Genomic DNA, 25,098 nt, shown 5'->3' on the forward strand with positions numbered 1-25,098 from the left:
ATACCGTATCACGCACTTAACTGGCTTCATTTGCCCTTACCTCTCTTCATTCGCCCTTTCCTCCCTTCATTCGCCCTTAAATCTCTTCATTCGCCCTTGCCACTCTTCATTCGCCCTCTCTTCATTCGCCCATACCTCTCTTCATTCGCCCTTACCTGTCTTCATTCGCCCTTACCTCTCTTCATTCGCCCTTACCTGTCTTCATTCGCCCTTACCTCTCTTCATTCGCCCTTACCTGTCTTCATTCGCCCTTACCTGTCTTCATTTGCCCTTACCTCTCTTCATTCGCCCTTGCCACTCTTCATTCGCCCTCTCTTCATTCGCCCTTACCTCTCTTCATTTGCCCTTTCCTCTCTTCATTCGCCCTTATCTGTCTTCATCTGCCCTTACCTCTCCATTCACCCTTGTCTGTCTTCATTCGCCCTTGCCACTCTCCATTCACCCTTGCCTGTCTTCATTCGCCCTTGCCTCTCTTCATTCGCCCTCACCTGTCTTCATTCGCCCTTTCCTGTCTTCATTCGCCCTTACCTCTCTGCATTCGTCATTACCTGTCTTCAAAAAAAATCATCCCTTCTGATCGGCACTTGGTTTATCATAAAAATGAATATGTTATTTCTGTATGTAACATCCATCAACTTAATTTTCACTGACTTTCAAAACGTCGGTATATAAGCTTTTGGTTCAAAAATGATATTCTTTCCCTGGCTCAATCGTCTTGAGAACTGACGTCAATTTGAATAAATTAAGGATACTTTATCTGAGTTAAAATCATTAAAGTGACATGATCAGATCCGAACTTTCTCTGATTGAAAATAATTACATAATTCTTCGTCGCTATACTTAACAAAGAACTTTACAAAATGTGTTTAGGAAAAATACATGTAAACCTATTAAAACACAAATTAAAAACACATAACGAATAATGATAATTTATTTCTATCAGTTGTTAGTATGAAACTTATGAATGAAAAACAGGAAGATCGGATATCTCAAAAGATAAACGAAAATGAAGATGATACAACGGATGAAAGATGGGAAAGACAAAATCTACGATTTGGATGGGGAGGCTGGACTCCTGAGTAAGTTAATCGTTATTTATATGAAATGTGAACTGTGTAATGTTGTCGAGAATTGTATACAATATTTTGTTGAAAAAGAAAAAGTTTTTTTATTACATTTTGCCAATAAAATATAAGAATTCATCTATTTAGTTAAAACTAAAATCATAATAGTGATGACATATGAAAATCTTTTCCATTGGTGATAGAACTTTAATTTTTTTCCAAACAGAGCGGCTATTTCTAGTCATTGCATTTTGATTCCTCTATTTTCTTATATGGACTGTAACGACGAGAATTTTTAATAAATCCGTTTGCCATCAAATAATTCCCGTGTACAATATTGATGTTCTGTTATACTCTTGGAAGATAGATATAATAGCAAACATGAAGCCATTAAATATTCTCTTAATACAGGGTTTATATATCAGACCATAAAATGTTGATCTTTAAACTCAGTAACGGGTCAACAAGTCATATATACAAAAAAAAACATTGACTCTATTTCACTAAAAATCAGATGTGAACATGATGACCATTACGCTGTCTTTCTGATTTATATAATTACATGTTATGTCACATTTATTTCCTTTTTTCTGTACATACAACGACACGTTCATGTTTAACACGAGTCTTGACAGATAAATAAATAGATCATTGCTTTGGTTAACATTTTCTGTCGAACGTACATCGACGAGGCTTTCGGCTTCTTTTTCTGTTGTTAAAATGGGCTAAGGGAGGCAACTCCCGGACAATGCTAATTCAGCGTAGAATGAAGGTTAAAAACGACTTATTTGTGATAAGTAGAGACAAGGATATTAGCAAACGACTTTATGAGTTGGTTCGTTGTCATTCTTTCCTCTCTAGATTCTAAAGTTAGTGCAAGATAAATATATTAATAATCTCCGGAATAAAATGGCGAATAAATCAAGGAAAATGTTAATTCAAATGACGTAAAAACTTTCCATGATAATATTGTTCCAAGAAAAAAATATATACTTCTGGCATTCTTGTAAACCCTTGCTGTACAATCTATCTACCCTTTACCAAACTTACTTTCTATTGTCAGCTTATGTCAACATAACGGAAATTTTGCGTTGATAAGTCAACATGATAACACATTTTAAAATTCCTCTTTTGTATATGTAGCTATTGAGGACACACCGCGTCACGCATTCCCGGATTTCTCGCTCTTGGTGAACGATTTTGTACTATAGATTTTATAGCGGCATTTCAGAAAAAATTTAATATACCGTTTTGTTAATAAAAATTCCAAAATGTGTGCCTCTGATCAGTAAATTTAACATTTCTTCGTTACAAATATATATAATTCTTAAATTTTTTAGATGAATATTAGTTGTGTCATTTTTCAGTGGAAATTTACACATGAATCTTCTTCATAGTCTTATCATATTTTAACAAAACGATTATTTTGACAACTTCAATGTGAAATAAAAGCAATATTATGCATAGATCTCCAAATATATGACTCTGACTATCAAGTATAGTAAACTTCCAACGTATTGATAAAACTTTGACAAACCTGAATTAAAAAGTAGTGTCACTTTTTAGATTATTAGATTATTTTGTTTTTCATTTATTTATCAATAGTCTTCAGGTTCTTTTCTCTTTATGTTATAATGATTTAGGAAATATGTTAAGGTGTAGTGCTAAATCATCCAACATAATAACATTATTTATTTATATATGTTTTAGTGCTGAATGAAGTCAAACTGAATTATTTAGCATTTTCGTCAGAATAAACCATACTGCTACACACTGACTTTACTTTTAACATTTTTTTTATTACAAAAATCCAGATGTACATGTTCTATACCAGGATTTTTACACGAACCCCATATTTAGCTTGAAATGTTAAATTACTCAACAATGGTGTCCTCTTTATTGGAAAAATAGCTAAATTACTGTCAGGTCATCCTGTAGTTTCTTTTCTGTTATATATAGATACATTGCAGCTGCAGTGTTACTATCAATGTATATTTAGTATCAATTGTTGATTAAACAATCTGTACTGTAATTTCTCTAGTGCATTGTTACTATCAATGTATATCTAGTATCAATTATTGATGAGACAATTTGTCTGGTAGTTTCTCTAATGATATATAGACAATGTAACTACATTGTTACTATCAATGTATATCTATAACTGGTACAGATGTACTTATTCGACCTTCCTGTATTGTCTAGATGACCTCTTTTACCATATATATATGTACCTGAGTGAAATACAGAAACTTGAAATGACATGATAATGAAAGACCAAATAGAAATTTACTACTAGGGGGTGTTGTATGTGGTAATTTCCAAATTTCATTATTGCTACATTGTTTCAATTATTTAAGTAAAACACGAATCGGTACCTTTTTCCTTCACAGCCAAACATGATCAAAGAGATATTTAACCCTGAGATTCAAAATGATAAACAGGCTTTTGCCCATGGACATATTACGGAGGGTAGTGTATGCTTTCCGGGTGTTAGATTTTGTGTTCATTCATTGAGCCGTGAAAACCGTTCCTCTGTTACTTACCTGTGCCCTGGTCACTTCCAAATATATGCTGTCTTTGCACTGACCGGTCTGACCAGAGTCAATTTGTCGAACAGTGAAAAGGGAATATCATTTTCGTAACAAAAATAATGTTAATAAATTAAAATGTCAAATCATTTTTTGCGATATCGGGTGGTATTTCAGTTGTGAATAGCTCAAATTCGCGTTTTGTTTTCAAAAAATATTAGTAAACAGAAAATATTTGTTACAAAAGTTAGCGAGATCAATTTGAAATTTGAGATTTCTACTTTACTTTTTGTTTTGAAAAGATTTATTAGGAGTTTTTTCTTACTTTTTTTCTTTTTTAGAAAAATGGTATATAAAGACAGCAACGTAATTTAACTATAATTGGTACAGTATTTCATTTCAAAATATTCCATAATACAATCATCGTACAGAAAATATCAATTTATACGTTAAAATTAGCACGTATCTAGACAACCATAATAATCAGATATCAAAATAGATACAAATATGCATTTTCTAGCATTTTAAAAATAGAAAAAATCTCAAATCCCTCTATAATACGTTTCTGAATACGTGACATAGTTGACTTTCAAGACTTGGTTAAAAGAATTGGTATTTGATTATGTTGGCGTGCTAGTATCGCATCTAGTACATTGTATATCATTATATTGGACTTTCAGCAAAAAACCACGGACATGTTGCTTGAAAATAAATAACATGGATTGATGATGTAACATCCAAGCAACTGAATTACATAAATGAATTGACTTATTGACTGCTGTTTATAAATGTAAGTCATAAACCTTAATGAGAAACAAAATATACGACTTCAATGAATTCGAGATTTGCTCGGTACTATGTATTTAAATTAGTTAGAAGCATTGCCACAGTAGAGGAAAATGTTGTTCTGTTCAAATGTTTTTTTTTCAAGTCATAGACCTTCTCGCATATCTATTTGTTTTAAACCAAATCCAGAAGTGTCTTTATCATACGCCCCTTACCAAATCAGATTTTTTTTCTTCGTAAATTGACTATAGGACATAGAGTCAGACGATGAGAAATTAGCCCATGAAAGAGATGGTTATAGTTCCTACATGTCCAGTTAGTTCACACATGTCCAGGTAAACCACAGGGGTTCTCTGTTGGGGCTTTACTGTCGCTTCCTTCAATTAACTGACCATATGCACTCATATATTAAAAAGTGATGTTTTTATTCATAAGATAGCGTTGACCTGAATGGCAATACTCTGATTTTTATAGTAATCATTGGAAGTATTTATCTTCTGTTTGTGATTCTGAACATTGATATTTATTCTATCACGGATTCAAATAAGAAATAAGTCCGACATGTTATGTAAAGTATTATTACGGAGTAGCAGATGTGTAACCTCTATGTAGGTGATGATGATGATGATGATGATGATGATGATGATGAAGGTTTCTCGTCTCCGTGACTCTGCCCGTCGCCGGGCATTGTCCAATCGACGTGTGCCGATTCTCTGGCGACGTGAGGAGGGGTGCGCCCCTCATGGGTTGGAGTCGTCTGGGGGGTTACTGTTCTGTAATTTGGAGATGACTCCTTGGTCTGAAGGTAACCTTGTGGTGATGTGTCTGGACCTCCGGCGGTGGAGGGGGTCCTTGTCTTTTTTACTATGATTACTAATATTAGTTATGAGAAATTTAGAAGTCCTTCCTAATAGAATGTGTAGGCTACAACAGGTACCTTTATAACAATGGCTGAACAGATCTCTGAGTCCAAGTCTGATACAATCACTCATCCATGACTGACCCCATTCTACCTGTGCGCTCACATGCCCACGATTCAATAAGCGCTAAGGGACATAACCCATGGTACCCCGTAGAAATAAATATAGTTGCAAATTAACCCAATAACTTCAAATCTCACCATATTTCAACTTTTTCGTGAAAATATTGCTACGTAATTTGTTATTTTAAACATGAAAATCTTTTGACAGGTTGGTTTTATTAATTGCATTAAACTGTAAGTAAAACTGAGTACCATGTATGCAAATGAGTGAATGCCAACACAGACGTCTTTATGGACCACATATAACAAATACACGAAAGGGTGGATGGTGGGTAGAGTCCTAGGCTCGGCTATGACCTGACCAAGGACGTTAAGCTCCAAGAAAGAAATTGGATTTTGGGAGTGTCTCGGATCCAGCGTCTCACTGACTGGTCTGACCAATATAGTGAAAAGGGTCTCTCAGGGAACCTCCACCGAACCCCTGTAGTTATAGTTAACTATCACTTTCATGGGCTCATCGTATGTGTTAATCAAGGAAGAGGGAACTAATTGATAGGATTGTAAGCATATTAACTTCGTGGTTAGCGTCCTGTTTCCTGGAGGTGTTCATACAATCGTCTGATAAAGAAAACAGGATACACTGATACGAACATAGTGCCAAAGTATCATCATTAATTTTTAAGTATGGGTGTTATATGATTGGCTATCTGTAATTTTATAAGAGAAAAATACAGTCTAGATCTAGATGAAGAAATGTATTTTTTAATAAAATAATCAGGATATTTAATTTGTTTTAGATGGCTCCAGAGGTTCAACACGATCCGTTGGTTTGTGTTCTGGACATGTGTGTTCAGTCTTTTCCAAGGGTTCATTGTTAATGGCGTAATAAATGCTATCATAAGCACGTTGGAAAAACGATTTGAGCTCCCAAGCTCGAAATCAGGGCTCATTGTAAGCTCGAATGATTTCTTTGCCTGCTTTTTAGTGCTTTTTATTAGTTACTATGGCAGCCATCGCCACAAACCCAGAATAATTGGTATCGGAATACTGACCCTGGGATTGGGATCATTTGTGTTCTCGTTGCCACACTTCATGACTGGAACACACAATGTCGGCACCGAAGGTGAGTTTTCATTTTGAATTTAATTTCACACTGGTACTTTCAACAAGGGAAAGTGAACTCCGTCTAACTCAACAAGCTAGTTTTATTATGATACAATCAGTGTGAAAGTAGAAATTTTGTTTCAAAAATGAAGATATATAGATATTTTCACCTTCTTTGTGAAATTTTGAGATCGTCATATTTGCTGTGCGAATTGTATCAAAGAAAGCGCACTTTAAAACAACAACCTGATATACATTATATAAGCTGTAAACACCGGTAAATATAATGAGACGAAAATATGTAAACTATTTATTTCAAATTGGTTTTAAAAAATTTCACTTCTTCATTTCTGTGAAGCCATCGGTAATTTTGAAAATGTTTGCCGATATCAAAATGAGACCACTTCCGGTTCCTGTAACGTGAAAAAGTCTTCCGACCTACAAAATTATCTATGGATATTCATGCTTGGGAATGCTCTCCATGGGGCGGGATCAACGCCCATGTTTACACTTGGAACGGCGTTTATTGACGAGAACGCGCAGGCGAAGATGACATCATTATATTTAGGTAATTTCATTTGTATTTCAAATATATTTTCGCAAAACATACCGATCGAAGGATATATATATCAGTAATGTAATGACTGAAACATTTGTCAAAGTTTGATATCACACAATTAAATTCAATAGTCGATTTCAAATAAAGCTTTAAGATTAAAAAAATTGTCTATGAATGTAAATCATTAAAGATGTTTCAGTTTTAATGAATTCCAAAAACTGACAATTTTTTTTTCTGGTCACATTTCCATAAGAATATCCATTTTGAATAAACTATGCTTGCACTTTATTCATTTATTCAAGGTATCATATACGCTGCAGCATCTGTCGGAGTGGCAGCTGGTTACATGCTTGGGGGTCAGACGTTAAATCTGTTTACGGATTTCAACGTGTTGGATCCTGAACAGTGAGTCCTAGAGATCTACATGCCGTATTTGTGCTTGTTTCTATAATGTTTTTATTTGTTCTTTTCTTTTCCTAATCTAAAAGAGATCAAATCAGAGTAACAGAAGTGTGTGTGCGCGCGCAACGCTAAACATTAGCTCAACCTTTCCCCCTTGTAAGAGCGACTAAACAACATGACTCGCTGTTTAACACTTGTAGCTACGATGTCATAGCTTTTTCGTGAAGACTTAATTTCACAAACTGCATGATCCCATGCATGTTATTTAAGAGTTTTGAAGCCCATTTCAATGATTCAGTATACCATTTCACACAGTAAGGATTTTTTTAATTGAAATAAAATTCTCTTTTTTTCTCAGTATTGGCCTCTCCCCTATGGACCCTCGTTGGGTTGGTGCATGGTGGCTCAGTTTTCTTGTTAGTGGTACCGTCATGTGTCTTGTTGTACTACCCATGTGTGCCTACCCAAAACGATTACCAGGTAAATATGTTCCGGAAGAGAAAAACTCCTTTGGAAACCAGTTCATTTAAAAAGTACCCTGTGATCAGATGTATTGCTATAACGAAATGTGATGACATTAAAGGAAAAGTATTTGTGCTGTTATTCATATGTGATTTGTATAATATATCCAAACATACGAGCAAGTTATGTACTACACTGAGTGAGAAGTCTTCGGAGACTTAAGAGAGTTGCCTCCCTTCCCTCTCGTCTTTTGGAATCCGATAGATTATTGCGGCTACAGTGATAATTTGGAATATTTAGGAATAGTTGAAATTGATAAATGAAGGGGTTTTTGAAGGCAGATGATCTCCTCTAAGTTGACATTGATTTACTCGTATGTTCGCTGTATACTTTGCTGTAGGAAGTGCCAAGATTCGGGCCGACAGGAAGTCGGAAGCATATCAGGGAGGGAATAGTGACCAAATGACCAAGGATCAATACGGAAAAGACTGGAAGGCCTTTCCCTTAGCAATGTGGAATCTAGTAAGTCAGGCCCATGTATATGATATGGGACAGCGATATGTGATAAATAGGGAATAAGGACCTCTACTCGCGGATTGTCACACTTCTGTCTACATTCCACAGTGGTGATTATCATGAAGTTTGTCATGTGAACATAACACAAGATGTTCATCGATTCGCTACGATATACTTAAGCATAAAGAAGGATAAACAATTATGTTCCCTGTCATGTCTGTCACAGTCTTGATCTTCGGTACCAAATTGTCTTTTCGAGCACAATTATCCACAGCTGGAGAAATTGCACCCTCGCTACATCAACCAAAATGTATGATTTTACCAAAGGATTGTTATTTATGAAACACAAATTTCAGATAGCGAAAATACTTATTTTTTTCTCGACGAGATCCTACTGAACGAATTCGGTGCATTGATTCCCTTTCTGCACCATTCCATTTGATCTCTTCGTTATTGATATCAAAATGTCCTCAACTCGCTAAAACCACCCAACTTTTTCCTTTTGATTTGAGAGATCCTGTATTAATATGTACTAAAGTATCAACGCAGCGTTAATTCACAATAACTGAAAGCAGTGTTTGTCATATTGTTACCAATATTTGTTTACACAATACAGATCGTGAATCCGACATTTTTATTCCTGGCCATTGGCACGTGCACAGAGGGCCTAATTGTGAGTGGTACGGCTGCGTTTGGTCCAAAGTTCATGCAAGAAAAGTTTAACTTACCAGCAGCATTAGCTAGTTTTATTATGGGTAAGTTACAATAAAGCTGTATGTACAATGATTTATATTAAATTTCTCTGCCATATTTTTTTTCATGTTTAAGCAAGTTGTCACTTGTTTGGCCTCCGTTAGGGCTTAAATGGTATCAGCGCATCAGGCGTCTGGACTTTTTCTCATCCCCACTGAATTTTCTACTGTTTTGCAAACAATACGAATTATAGTTACCCAGATCAGTAGCAACAGTGTAGTGGTGTAGTAGTAGTAATAGTAGTAGTAGCAGTAGTAGTAGTAGTAGTGGTGGTGGTGGTGGTGGTGGTGGTGGTAGTGGTGGTGTTGGTGGTGGTGGTAGTAGTGGTGGTGGTGTAGGTGGTGGTGGTGATGGTGGTAGTAGTGTAGTAAGTAGTAGTAGTAGTAGTAGTAGTAGTAGTAGTAGTAGTAGTAGTAGTAGTTGTAGTAGTAGTGGTTGTAGTAGTAGTAGTAGTGGTTGTAGTAGTAGTAGTAGTGGTTGTAGTAGTAGTAGTGGTGGTGGTGGTGGTGGTAGTAGTAGTAGTTGTAGTTGTAGTAGTAGTGGTGGTTGTAGTAGTAGTAGTGGTAGTAGTAGTAGTAGTGGTTGTAGTAGTAGTGGTGGTGGTGGTGGTGGTAGTAGTAGTAGTTGTAGTTGTAGTAGTAGTGGTGGTTGTAGTAGTAGTAGTAGTGGTTGTAGTAGTAGTAGTGGTGGTGGTGGTGGTGGTGGTGGTGGTGGTAGCAGCAGTAGTAGTTGTTGTAGTAGTAGTGGTGGTGGTGGTGGTGGTGGTGGTGGTGGTGGTAGTGGTGTTAGTAGTGGTGGTGGTGGTGGTAGTGGTGGTAGTAGTAGTAGTAGTAGTGGTGGTAGCAGTAGTAGTAGTGGTGATGGTGGTGGTGGTGGCGGCGGTAATAGTAGTAGTAGTAGTAGTAGTAGTAGTAGTAGTAGTAGTAGCGGTAGTAGTAGTAGTAGTAGTAGTGGTGGTGGTGGTGGTGGCGGTAATAGTAGTAGTAGTAGTAGTAGTAGTAGTGGTGGTGGTGGTGGTGGTGGTTGTGGTAGTAGTAGTTGTGGTAGTAGTAGTAGCAGTAGCAGTAGTAGCTGCTAGAAAGTTAAATATGTTAAGTCCTCTGTAAACACTTCCACACTATTACAAGGAAGCCTGCACAGTCATATTACAGCGTCCGGAAAACGCAAGCACTCAACTCATGCAATCTTCTCGTATTTGCAGTATAACAATATAAAGATTGTAAAGTGTTTTGCTACAGGTATCATAACGGTGCTTGGTGCGGGCGGTGGTATGTTGTTGGGTGGTTATCTCGTGAAAAAACTCAAACTGAAATGTAAAGCTATCATTAGGATGAATCTTATATTAGCGTTAGCCGCCGCTGTGATGGGCTGTCTCTTCTTAATCGGCTGTCCAACACAGGACATAGCTGGGGTCACCACACAGTACACAACACACGGGTAAGTCAACAGAATGTGTTATCAATCAGTATTTTACAGTATAAAATGTTTCAATGATTCAAACTACCGCACTGCTTACTTAGTCTTTGGTTTGTTCTGTTGAAGTGTGTATGCGTCTAACGAAAAAAAAAATTGAGCGTATGATTTTTGGTCTCCAAATCCGAATAGAATAAAAGTACATAAGTGACAACTACAACGTGATAACTACGCTGACTCCTTGACCAATATGCAGCCTGTTTGCTTCGAGGTTAACATTGTACGAGAGAGTAATTATTGGACAGTATTTTTAGATATCCCCCGCTTTCACCGAAACAGGGGGTATTAATTTAGGTTCGTCCGTCCGTCTGTCTGTCTGTCACACTTTCGTGTTCTAACTTCCCCAAATATCCTCCAATTTGGGTGAAACGTGGTCAGCAGATGTATCTTAGGGTCATTAAGACTGAGTTTGACTATCAGTGTCATCTGTTAATAATTATGCATACTAATGAGGTATCCTTTGATTCCATTGGTCGGTTCATTTCCGTGCTCTAACTTCCTTAGATATAATCCGTTTTCCCAACATTATCAACCAACCAACACATTTCCATGGAAGGGCTCTTGATTTCATTCTTACATCAAATGCAGACACTCAAGGATATTCATTTCCAGTCCCCTATACTGATCATCATATTGTGTGGACTACTATACCTGCTGATGACCATGGATCTGCTTAGCACCATTATAGTTACTAGTATGCAAGTTTGCTTCAATTAGTTCACTTTATTGGTTAATATTTGATATGTCCAATAAAACATCTACTTTCTATAATCCTTTACATCTTTCTTTGGCTTTAAAGCAATGCATCATAGTTCAAAAGAATTTATCATTCTACATAGCATTATGACATGTTTACTCCTAACCTCTAAACTATTTACTTACAATATGTTTGGAAAGTGGGGGAAATAAATTCCATGAATTTGCTTGTTGTGCACTATGTACACAAAGCTGGAAAATAGTGTTGGCAATATGGCTACAGAGAAAACAGGTCGATTTGATGATCTTCAGCTTTGACGATCTTCATACGCATGGTTACATTTTGTTAAGATGGTTTCGCAATTGACGGAAATCGTATGGAAGTCACGGTCGCCATACTGATCTCAGTGAGAAATATTCCATTTTTTTGTGCAGAAGCTGGACGTATGTGGTGCTCTTTAGATTGGTTGTTGGTTCGGTTGCTGTAAACCTAGCTCTCGTTTAAAAATGTGACATTACTTACTTGTATTGATAAAGGTTTACACGATGGGTGTCGTCAATGAAGCAGAAGACGCTTACTCTTCCGGAACACCATGTCTTATTCACCTTCTACTTACATGAGTCCCCCTGTAAATATTTCTTGTGTTTATATTTTGCCTAAGTTTCATTGAATTTGAGTTTCGGTTATGATATCGTTAACATGTTGAAATAGTATTTTGTTGTTTTTGATAACTCGGGTGTACTGAAGCTACTTGTTATAAAGTAGATACCGACCTAGTGTTCTTTAGTTGCTTCATAATCTCAACAACGTAGCCCCGTGAGTAGCATCACTGATGAACCTAGAAGGACGAAAGAGTTATGTGATTTATATTCATTCATTAATTCACGCTTCTGTACCTTATTTCAAATTTTATTGAAAGGTGACATCCTTTTGAGTGCCACTTGTATATTTCTACAGTAGACCGAGTAATGTCAGTCATTTTAGGGATTTTATTGGAACTGGTTATTTCTCCTTGAAACTTTTTGCAAAACTTTAACTTCTTTTTTTTATCTGTGTAAGTCTCCATGTTTTGCAATAGTGCTGTTTTTAAAACTGAAACAAGAAACGCCATTTGCACGGGTCCTAACAGTTTTACATATATTTTACCTGCAGTAACAACATACATTGTAGACACTCGCTCTATGAGTAACTTATTTCATCCCAGATATACTGGAACATCACATTCTTACCACGATTTTATAGTATATTCTTGGATTACAAAAAGGATGAAACTAACAATGTCAATTTGAATATTCCACGAAGGCAGCTTACAAGTGAACCGAATCTACAAGATCAGTGCAATTCCGAGTGTGGATGTTCCGCTGTGTTGTACGAGCCAGTTTGTGGCATGGATGGATCTATCTATTTCTCACCGTGCCACGCCGGATGTAGCCTTGATTTCGAATGGCTAGAGGGTCCCATGGGACCATTTAAGGTTAGTATCATGCATTCTTAATGATAAATATAGATACATCCCGTATATTTCGACTTTTCATGAATTTCACTCCTTTTATTTCATGTAAGACGATTTTAAGTCCTATGTATACGACGTTGAACTAGATTATCATGGATTTACCAAAAATAAAAAGAAATAAGGCCTAAGATTTATGTACATGTAGCTGTAGACTTATTGTAATGTCTTGTACTGACGAGGGCTGTATGCGACGGTGTTGTTATATATAATTGATTTTTTACAAAAAAATATTTTGTACTTAAAGTGTTTTTTTCTATTCTTCTATCAAGCTAACACCTCTGTCGGGATTGTCTTATTCGGTGCAATTATGCTTTCCTTTGAAAAGGAAGTATTATGATAAAAGCATGCTATATTTATTTTGGAGTCATGAACTGATGACGTCACAGTGAATGAATCATGCATATTACTTGGTACAAGTAGCAACCATATGTGAATCAATCCACACTGCTTAATCACTACTTGCTGTTATTTATTTATTTATTATTCAGTTTTATAGCAATTGTTCGTGCGTCACTGCGTCATTGATAGCAATGACTAACAGCACATTACCAACCGAACCGGAAGTTTCGACACAAGGACCAACAGCAAAAGAGAGCACAACACAAATGATTTCCTTGAATGTAACGGGCCCTCCCATTGGTGCATTCCAGGGAATTTGCTTATCGGAATGCAAATTATTCTATTTGGTTGCCCCCTTACTTTTCCTAGGGATGCTGTTAACGTTTATGACCGTTTCACCCACCCAGACCGCCACGTTGAGGTAATGTTTGTGTAAAGTTCATTATATAAACAACTACTTAACTGTTATGTAAATTTTATTTACATTTTACACACATAAATTTTCACACTTTGCTGACTTTTCTTTAAATCACATTGGATTCCCCTTAGTCGCCTCCTAGCTTTCAAATTTCAGGCCCTTACCGTCACTGACGAGTCCTAGAAGCAACGGAACAGCTGTATGATGCAGTTTAATGTATTGTCAGGCTCTACTGTCTCTCACTCAAAATTATAAAAAAAAAGGTTCCATTCACTTGTGTGTCTTTTGTACAACGTTTGATGTTATTTACTTCAAGCTAGTTTATTCCGTACTTTAGTCTTACCTATTGTCAAGTTAACTGGAGGTAATAGGGAGTCGTTCCGTTAATATAAAATAACAAATATCTTTTATACCATTACTTCAAGAAGAGGGTAATGGATAAACATATATTCACCAAATCAAGTAACAGGCTGTCCCATATTTGGGCCCTGGCTTTTTACTAAATTTAAACAAAATACTACATTTCAAAAGTATATGGATATCTGAGAATTTGCTATATATCCTATCCCATTGGACCTTCTATCGGGCCTTGTTCCTCCCGCTTCCGTTGCCCTACCCCACAGTTTATACAAAATTGATTTCTCTTCACCCAATGATGTTACATATCAAACGGAGACAGAAAAGGAAGGATTTATAATAAATCAATTATCTTCACTCAAGGATACTTCATTTTTATTTTGCCTTAAATTATACACTTGTGAGATAAACAGATATAGAATATACACCCTTACATGTATATATATTTTATAAACTACAAGATAATTGTAGTTGCTGTAAAAAATATTTGTGTAAACAATAAAAATTTCCGCTGATTTGGGACGGGTGAAAACCATGGTTACCACCTCAAAAATGCTACGAATGATCAAATAATCACTAATTTCAACCCAAAAATTATACCTTCACGTAACAAATTACTCATATTTAAGCAAGACCCAGCTCGTGCAAAGGTTTACCGATTTCAAAATGCATGTAGCATCCTAAAAAGTACAGAATACTACCTACGTCGGCATATACCCCCAAGGTTCTCTGCCAAGTAGAACACTGGTAATATCAATCCTTTACGTGATTAATGGCGTCGGAGCGGTCATGCTCGATCCACACATTTTACATACCTTACACTGATCTTATGCCTCGAGTGAATCGTACAATGTCTCGTGAGTGCCGATAGATCCAGATCCAGTAGTCACCATTATCACTGAGGTGCTCACTTATGTAGCCATTTTGTATGTGCCACAGGCCATGCCCGAAAGTATTTCATGTCTTATAACTTAGGAAAGTTACAATTATCCACAGTAACATCTTGTTTGACAAATAGTGACATGACCTTTCTGGCAAGATCTGGTTATTTTTTTCACACGCGGAGTTTTTATGAACACAAAGGCGCACTTTCATTTTGGAAGTCATCGCCATATCCTTTACGTCTCGCCCTTTTGTTCTAATATATATGGGTCCGCAGATTCCAATGAGACAGGCTGTTACTATTTTAACAGGTGCCTTGATGACATCAATGAAATAGTTGGAGGCAAGTTATGTTTTGTAAAACAGCAATTGCTTGAAAAGCCCGTGATATGACTCCACTACCCATCTGGATTTATGAATCAATCAAGGTTGGATGATCGTCATGTTGAGTCTGTCCAGGTTTTAGATAAGACAGCATATTTGTTGTCCAAGCATGTGATTCCAAATCAGGCAAAAAATCCAAAAACTTCGATTAACAACGACATTGCCATCTTTCTCCTATCAAGAGAGAATATTCATGGTGGCTTTCGTGATCTCCGCGTCATTATCGCTTCCAGAAAAAGTTCTTCTGTGTCCAGAATGTAAACATCAGGCAAGAGCTACACTCATGAACTTCAAATAGTTCCGTTTCCTGTGGCCACTGTAGGTTATTCTCTGGAGCTTGTAATCAGAACTCTTAGGAATCAAGATATATGTACCACCAAGTATGACAGTTGTCCGTTGGCCAAGAAATGCTCCTGAGAAAACAGTGTTTTGCTCCATAATATTTGCTCTTGTATGCTGTTCACGTCCAAGGAACAAAGGAACAATGGTTATTTCTAATGATTTTACTATGGAATGAAATGTTTACGATATACCGAAATATTACATGTTAAAAAGAGTTGAACATTGTTTCCTTGATTTCTACGGCTTCATTTCTACCTAGATCAACTCGCGCATACTCGTGGTTTGGAGTGTAAATACCAGACCCAATAGAGAATGAAAGAAAGAATTTTAGAAACTCTTTTTTCTTGTCCGACAAGTCTAGGCTTTACAATCTGCATTATCCAGACAGGAGAAACGCACAATTAAAAATACTCCTGCTTTGATAGCATAATGTGATATCTCCAAAAGGTCATTGATGATTTCCTTTGATCATGGAGGTAGCTGGGAAGTCATCTTCATCAGTAAGGATTTCAACATTTAGTTTAAGACGAGATGATGTGATCAAATACGTGAAGACCACGGACTCCACAGCCTGTGACGAAAGATGAGTTGAAGTTTTGTGCGCTTGTTAATATGGTCGAGTTTTGATTGAAACATAAAAAGTGTGCATTTTGCGTGTAAATTCTGTCCATAGAATAAATCCTCTATTAATGATAGTGGGATGTTTCGCCACGTATCATCATCAACATCAAAGTTTTGACTTTCAGGTTGTGGCTTTCTTATCTGATAATTCTTAAAACAGCACACACACCAATCTCTTTATTTTGTTGCTTTTAAAACATCAAACAACCAGTTGTGCTGAGGAAACGTTTTATTTCTAGCAGTTTTCTTGGTTTTAATGTCACTCTTAAAGACAACTAAAAACCCGCACCTACACATCTACCCCTCATTGTAAGAACGTTACTATATTAATTATTTAAAGTCACCACCTTAATAGAAAATTTGAAATGTAACGTCAGTTGATATTGGGGTATATGGATTATATAACATGTTGTTGGAAGATTTGTATAGTAACTATTGGTCATATAATATATTGTATCTAACGTCATAATTATAAGTGACATTCAAGAACATGTCGGCATTATATGTTAGGGGTTTTTACATACCAGGAAAGGCACATGCATATATAAATGTTTGGTATGTAACAGCTTGGTCTCATATGTCCACTGTAGTTCAACAAGTCATCAGGGTGATACACACCGAAGCCAAAAATTTTTGGGCAGGATTAGGGTAAGAGATAAAGCTATCTATATGCTGGATAATTTTTCATGGATTGAATATGGAAGACATTCCAAATGACATTTGTTCATAAAAATGACGTTTTTCTTACAAAATGCCTAAAAAATCAATACTATCGGTGCTATACTTACTGTTTTAGTATTTTGGTATTCAGTGAATGGTTCGAACTTGTACTTTGTTCCAATAATTGATTGTTGTTAACTTTTTTGTGACAATCGACGTTCATAGTGATGTAATTTAGTCATCGATCAATTGGGATTATATGTCAAGCTAAGGGAACCAACTTTGATGGAACAAAGCAATTGGCGAGTGGTCCCGAAGAATGAACAAATCTTTAGGGCGACCTCTATAGGAAATTAGCATTGCCGGAAATCCCACCTTTCCTCTTTTAGGCCCGCCCCTCATGCTCCTGGGTATCGAGAATCACCATGTATATCATTTTGATTTCTCTTCCCCCAATAATGCTTCTTACCAAATTTGTTTGTCCTTGATCGGTAACTTTTTTTCAATAAAAAGATGGCGGACGACGGACAGACTCCGCGCCATGGAATAAACTCATTGGCCCTTAAGACAAGGTGGGTCAAAACGAAACCAACATACTTACGAGCCTAAAGTAAATTTTCATATTGCACAAGGAAATAGGATAACATATGATAAATATATGTATACATTTCTCAGAATAAATACTACTTGTTATAATTTCTTTTTTAGATGCGTTCCAGAATCACAAAAGGCTCTAGCAATAGGGACACAATGGCTGCTGTTGAGGCTGCTTGGTATGTAATGTACATGGAGACATAGGGTTATTTTTCTGATTTAGGAAGCAAAAAATATAGTCTTGTTTTCCTTAAATGTTTTTTTCTAAGTTCATCGTGTGTTTCTTCTTTCTCCCGACCTCCGCACCTTTTCGTGGTCCTTTGAGTGCTAGAATAACTTGTAATGTTATGGTTTCTTTCTATCGCTTTTAGATTTATCTCCGTAGCCACGAAGGTTTAAAATATATGCTCTGATGAGTCCTAGAACGACGAAACAGCTGGATTATGTAGTTTAATTCATCGTTTCACTCTACTGTATCTAACTCTAGATTTCCATTAAAAATGATGTTACAATTTTTTCTGTGCAAATGTATCTCTGCCACGATTTTCTGGGTACAACTCTACCACGATTTTCTGGGAACACCTTCTTTACTACGATTTTCTAAGTACACCTTTACCACGATTTTCTGGGTACACCTTCATACCACGATGCTCTGGGTACATCTTCTTTACCACGATTTTCTGGGTACACCTTCTTTACCACAATTTTCTGTGTACACGTTAAGTCATGCATGATAGGCTAAGCAATATTCCTCTGACTCCATATAGTTAAACCAATATGATCAAATTAAAAGAAAGACAACATTGAAGTGCGTCGTTGAAGTAATTTTAAGTAGTTGAAATAAAAATATTGTTTTTCTTAAGAAGTGAAAGTTTTTAACTTACACTAATTTGTCAGTTAAAGTCCGAAAGTAACCCAAAGTGGCAGCTCACCGATTCACTGAAGAGATAATTCTTAAGATCGCTTAAATCACTTAAAAGCTTAAATCGCTTAAAAATTCAATTGAAAAACTCGATTTAGCAATATAGTAAAGCTTTTGAAAGATAACAGACTGCAAATGGAGCCGACGTTATACTCGAAGTTTCAATCAACTTTAAATTACGGTATTATGTCTTTACCATAATCTGAGCTGATTTTTAACCATGAATTTTTCTTTACATGAAACACTTGGTTGTGGGTGGGGAAGTCCTATGTTGTGCCATGTCTGTGATCGATGTCACGTGATATCAAAATGAAGCCAATTCAGAAATCGTGACATATTCAAGAACCGACTAATAAAGATACAGTTCAGACAATCCTTAGTTTATCATGGCCAAGCACATGCATTTGAATGATCCTCATTTTGACATATTATTTGAGAAAAAAAATAACGTAGAATATTTCTGACGTTGAACGAAAAAATGTCCTTTTAAATAAAAGAAACATAACATGATACATATAGAAATGTATATATTTTTTCAACAAACAATGTTTATTTTTTCAGGAACAACTCCAGGACCGCTTATGCTTGGATATATTATTGACAGTGCATGCAAAGTTTGGCAAGATGTTTGCGGTGAAACCGGAAGTTGTTGGATATACGAAAAATCTGATATGGGAATCCGGATTTTTATATGGTGGTGTTTAGTGAAGTCTTTCAGTATTGTATGTTATTTTCTGGCTCAGTATTTCTATAGACAGCCTAACGATACCACAAATGAGTTACCGGAGGAGGAAAAAGCGATGCATCCAATAGGAAATCTCGACACAAGAGAAAATGTTATTTGACTTGCTTCATCATAACGTTTCATTACCGTTCTGCCTTCCGTATTCCACTATACTCGCTTCATCCTTTTATGATAATTAAATAATCATCCAAATCGATTTGCTCCCATTTTTTCGTTATTATTTTTCTTAGCTTTTTTTGTTCTATTTTGTGTTTTGAGAAGTTTTTGTTATTCATTTTCTTGAGCTTCATCAGAAAATTGATGAAGTACAATGTTATTAACATAAACATCAAAGTTGCACTCATCAAAATATAACCTGTTTCATAGAAATGTTAAAGTAAAGTTAATGTTAGTTATAAATTATAAGTCAAAACACGTCATCCAGATGTATATTTTTGTATATAGTCCGAATGTATTTCCTCAGAATGTCGTTTCAGAAATGAGAATGTGTACATAACTTGCGACTTTGTTGTAAGATAGTTTGATAGATCATACAACTACTACTTTGGATCGCGCTGGTCTAGTGGTTAAGGCATCTAACCGTCTATATAACAGCCCTCCACCTCTATGTCGCAGGTTCGATACTTACGTGGGGCAGTCTCCAGGTACTGGCCGATAATGGTGGTTTACCTCCGGTTTTCCTTTATCACTCATTTTCATGGCTTCTACTTTATCACGAAATTATATAAGCTCTAGATTTTGTCATTACCATAAATTATAACCCCGGGTAACGATTTCAGACCTCGGTAATGCTCGAAATAAAGGTTATCATTTCAAGTCAATTAACCCGATTATACGTCACATAAAACACATCATGACAATGAAAAACTATCAGAGATCCTTATAACCAATTCCCACTGATCACACAGATCGAGCTGAATGACCTGACACTCAACTAATAAGACTCATTTTCGGCTGCTCGTCCGAATCTCGGAAACCAGAAGTTTTGATCAAGGGAATTAAGTCTATTTGATAACCTATACAGTAACTTAGTACTTTAACGGCTTTCTTTAAAGTAGATCTGAAGTACAACTTGTTTTAGTGCATAATAGTGTCATTATCGTTTACATTATCATATCAGACCTTTTTAAAGATAACTTCACTGGTGTGAATGAAATACTTTTTATCATTAACATCAGGCGTTTTAAGCTTTCTCTAACGCATTCTATTCTGTTTTGTGCGATTTTTTTTTGGTTCTAATTCCTATATATTTAGTCACTAGAGGTAAAACACAAATGCACTAACTAGACTTCAATTTTATAATTGCAATTGTTGTAAAAATGAAAATTCCATTTAGCATGCAATTTATTCCACTTATCCCATTTGAATACAGTCTATACAAAGTTCAAGTTGTGTTTCATTTTTCTAACAGTTTGATATCACCACATCATCGTATTTTCTACGAGTATCAATAAAATATTCGCCTGTATAACAGAGATATTTCCCAAGGGAAATCCATATGATTATTATTGAATAAGTTCAGTTAACATTGTATCACGTGAACTAGTCTGTAATTGATTACTAGTGTATCAATATAAACACGTGATTATCATTCGATAAATGTAAACAGAACCTCAGGATATGATGTTCACTGACGTTACAACAAATGAAACCCGTCTAATCTATTATTCTAGTCTTATTATGACCGATGGGTACTTCAACGGTATTCAGTATTTGATCTCAAATAATTCAAATAATGATTGGAGTTGATATCGTTATTTATTCAAATAAAAATGGTTGAATGCATAGGATAAACAGCACTATACAAATATTGATAATTGATTTTACACTTGCGACTTATTATCGCATTTTACCGACACCAACAAGAGTAATTTGTTAATACAAACGTACTTGCTAAGCCATTTTTGAAAAACATAAATCGTATTTTTACATGGTATCCACATCAAAGCTACTATTTCCTTTATACTTTAATGAAGAATCTAGGGTCCTCCTAACGCCATGGTTAACATAAAGATAAAGGTGCTCACCACAGTGAGACACAAAAACACCCAAAATAAAATTTCATCTAGACGAATACTCAATTCTTGACAAGTGATCTTTCCACGAGACTTCATAGTCTCAAGTCCATCAAATTCCTCTGACACATAATTGTTTTTAAGTTTTTGAATACCTTGCGATGAGACGTCTTCGTTTTCATGACACTCTCTAGCTTTCATTTTGCCCATATCAAGCCCCGTCTCTTCATTCGTGCTTTTCACAAGCTGTTGTCTTCGTAAATGTTTTCGAGAATGAAGTACTATCCTGATCGCTTTTGGAAGATCTGTGTCATCCCCTCTGTGGTACAGCTTCAGCACTAGAGACGTCAGTAGCACTGCCAGGGCTGATATACTCAATACCACCACCAGGTAAACTTCTGTAATAACGGTGAAGGCAGCGAGGTTAAACAAACGGCATCACATGACAACAAATACAGATATATAGATTTTCCCGATACATTTAAACAGTTGGGCACACCAAAAAGAGAAATGAAAGATAGGAATCATGACAGAAGAAAAGAAAACTAATAGATACATTTGTATACACGATACAAGAATAAAATACCAAAAATAACTGAAAGGCATCACTGTCCATCAAAAAATGTAAAATATTGCATTCGTTACATAATAGTTAATATAATAACACCGGAAATATGAGTGAGATCAAGCCGGTACTTCTCAAGAAATAGCAATAACAATATTTCATCATCAAAAATCAGGATGGTTGCTTTTCAGTCATTTTGGTTTTTCTGATCAGCTCCAAAATCAAACGGGAAAAACTGGGTACCAGAGGGAACTTACGAATGAAATTTAGGAATGACCCATACAATACTTCTCAAGAAATAACGATAACAGTTTTTTAAGGACGGACGACGGAACACGGACCATTATCAGATTGTGAGCTTAAAATTAAACGAATTGATAAGATTTCAAATGATAGCACTATACGTATCAATGTTTTAAATAAATAGTTGAGTAACCACGAATATCTCAGGTTATACAGTATTCTGTTGAAATCTTACCCATGACTGATGTATGAAGTGAAGTTGCTGGCATGTTTGCGGACACAACAGTCAACAGGACTTCTAAAGCAAGAAGGACCGTCAAGATAAAGGAAACCCGTTCTCCAGATTCTGAAGGAAGCTTGAACACCATCGGTGTTAGGAGTGACGTCATCAGAATAGGAACGATAACATTCATGGTGTAGAAAGCAGAAAGTCTTTCCAGTTGCATAACGAAATTAAGACGTCTCTGACCGTCCTCTACCACGGATAAAACATACGTGCTGGAAAGCAGCCATTCTCCGTTCAATTGATAATCATTTGTTGTGATATATGGAAACTTGTGTGTTAAGTTTATATCATCTGTATTATATGGCCATCCTGATATCTGAAAGACAAGAAACATGAAATTTAATTAATACACATTCATTGTTTCAATAATGGCAAATTTCCTTATTTTTCTCTCTTTGTTTAAACTTTAGTCATATGTTATTCTTTGGTTCAAGTCATCATTTGGATTCAAATTGGTGTGTATGTCTTAACATAAGGTCAATCTGGCACACCGTTACGTATATACTGGCATAGAAAAGGCACAACATTGGTGTGGTACATCTTTACATAAATATTGTTACTGAATGCGCGCGCAGACAAAATAGAAAGAGGTATATCATACAGGACACTGCGCAATATCCATACAAAGATGGTCAAAAGACACACAAGTGAAAAACAGCTTTTGATCAATTAAAGTGGGGTTCATTGGAGCCAAACAATGAATTAAACTGCATCATGCAAGTGGTTCGTCATTCTAGGACTCTTCAGTGATGTTAGAAGTTTGAAACCTTGGAAGCGACTAAGGAAATCCAAAGTGATCAAAATCAAAATCAAGACGGGGGGATGCAACAGTCCTATTATCAGATAAAATTCGTTATTTTCATATAGAAGGTAATTTTAGAAAAGCGTCAAGTACATGTGTATTTTCTGAACCGTGCCACTATTTGAGTGAATTAAAACGTGGCAAGCAGGTAATGGCTGACCTCGGGGACTTAAAGTCCACCTGCACCAGTGCAGGAGCGGAGACAGAATATCCCTGATGTTTTTCTCTGCATGTCATTATAGGCGACAAATTGCTCTTGCAGGACATAATGATGTCACAAACGTCACCTTCTTTGTGCATATTGGAGAACCTTAGAATATGGTCTGCTTTGTTCATCTTTATGATCGTAGGAGGCGACTAAAAGTTTATCACATGCAGAATCGAATGTTTTCTTTGTTGTCTTGTACTACAATAAAGACACCAAAATAGACATGTTGTTCCATTGAAACATCTGGGACATCGATCCTTGGTTTCGTTTCATTTTTGGGTCATCAGTCTTTTCATTCGTTTTCTATTTTGGGCTTAGATCTGTCCTTCCGTTTCCTACTTGTGACTTCAATATTTTTCATTGTTTTCTACTTGGGACATCAATCTTTCCATTTGCTTCCTACTTGGGACATCAATCTTTCCCTTTGTAGCTACATGGGACATCAATCTTTCCCTTTGTAGCTACTTGGGACATCAATCTTTCCCTTTGTAGCTACTTGGGACATCAATCTTTCCCTTTGTAGCTACTTGGGACATTAATCTTTCCCTTTGTAGCTACTTGTGACATCAATCTTTCCCTTTGTAGCTACTTGGGACATCAATCTTTCCCTTTGTTTCCTACTTGGGATATCAATCTTTTCCTTTGTAGCTACTTGGGACTTCAATCTTTCCCTTTGTTTCCTACTTAGAACATTAATTTTCCTTCGTTTCTTGTTTGTTCTTCTTCTTCTACAATTTTTATCACTCTCAGTGTCCCTCTTGACAACCATCCTGACAAGAGCCTTTTACTTTTATTAACACTCGGATATAAAGTTTCAGCACACCAATGACTACACATAAATAATAGCCATTTTCTACACTTATCATTATGGTACGAAAGGGTTTCAATATATACCACAAAGAGACACATCGTTTACATACCGATACGGACTGATATGATATACATACCGACAGTATACATGTCTGCACATCGAATGGAAACCAAGTGGTGTCGACGGCGCAGTGTGTATTATATAAGCCCGGTGGTTCCCATGTTACTAGTCCTTCTGGCGTCACACGTACCAAAAGATTTGAGCCAGCCATTGCAGATATTTGATTAAATCTGAAAGGTATTAATGAATAGTTCCTGCATTTCTTTTAAACTATTCAATTATCTCTCACTGTTCATATAAATTACCAGCTAATGTCTACTTAAGATTTTTTCTTCTTTTTCTTTCATGGATTACTATGAAGAACATTTTTTAAAAATGTATATGCTTTATCAAAACTTTGAAAGCAAAACAAATGCATTTGTCTTCCGTTACCAATAAAGTCTTCAGGTTCACAGGTAATATATTTTTTTTTTAAAATATTTGTATATCATTATCATTATATTATTCATATATACAATTGCTGATCGACTGTATACATCGTATCTTTTCCTACAATGATATCACGTGATCAGAGAGCATACTACTTGGGAAAGCATCTAAATGGTTCAAATGGGAAAAGTCAATAATATGCGAATGCGACAATAATCAGGCGGACCTGATCTTGAAGTAAATAATACCAAACTACATCAATACAAACGTTATACTGTAACTGAAAATATCGATAGGAACTGTTGTCTAAACAACACAAAAGGCAAACACGCCTTTTCTTGCAGTTGAACACACAAATGGATAATGCCTTTGTAGTATACACGATGTGACCTAAAATTAATCAAACAGTTTAATGTGTGAAAAGTTAGTAAAATCAAAATCGGATTTAAAATGCCCAAATTCAGATGGAAGGCTGTGATTATACCAGTTTTATTTAATTGGAAATATTGCTTACAACACAGATTGTCCAGAAATGCTCGTTGATTAAGAATATGGACAAGGTTAAGGTCTTCTATT

General features: G+C 36.0%; 2 protein-coding genes across 2 annotated transcripts; one reads left to right on the forward strand and one right to left on the reverse strand.

Annotated features, from left to right (window-relative positions):
- Window positions 1-951: 951 nt before the first annotated feature.
- On the forward strand, window positions 952-19,203 carry LOC132545953 (solute carrier organic anion transporter family member 4A1-like). The gene is made up of 12 exons (XM_060209635.1): window positions 952-1,079; window positions 6,158-6,483; window positions 6,823-7,032; window positions 7,326-7,428; window positions 7,784-7,905; window positions 8,288-8,409; window positions 9,020-9,158; window positions 10,395-10,593; window positions 12,629-12,800; window positions 13,328-13,599; window positions 17,551-17,615; window positions 18,920-19,203. Exons 1-12 carry the CDS (start codon window positions 952-954, stop codon window positions 19,201-19,203), a joined length of 2,142 nt encoding a protein of 713 aa, XP_060065618.1.
- Window positions 19,204-21,082: 1,879 nt separating this feature from the next.
- Window positions 21,083-23,991, reverse strand: LOC132545954 (neuronal acetylcholine receptor subunit alpha-6-like). The gene is made up of 3 exons (XM_060209636.1): window positions 23,812-23,991; window positions 22,162-22,528; window positions 21,083-21,516 (listed from the first exon to the last, which is right to left on the reverse strand). Exons 1-3 carry the CDS (start codon window positions 23,989-23,991, stop codon window positions 21,083-21,085), a joined length of 981 nt encoding a protein of 326 aa, XP_060065619.1.
- Between the last annotated feature and the right edge of the window lie 1,107 nt (window positions 23,992-25,098).

The sequence above is a fragment of the Ylistrum balloti genome, unplaced genomic scaffold (genome assembly GCF_031769215.1).
Source record: "Ylistrum balloti isolate Yb309-2 unplaced genomic scaffold, AGI_CSIRO_Ybal_v1 Utg369868, whole genome shotgun sequence".
Lineage (NCBI taxonomy): Eukaryota > Metazoa > Mollusca > Bivalvia > Pectinida > Pectinidae > Ylistrum > Ylistrum balloti.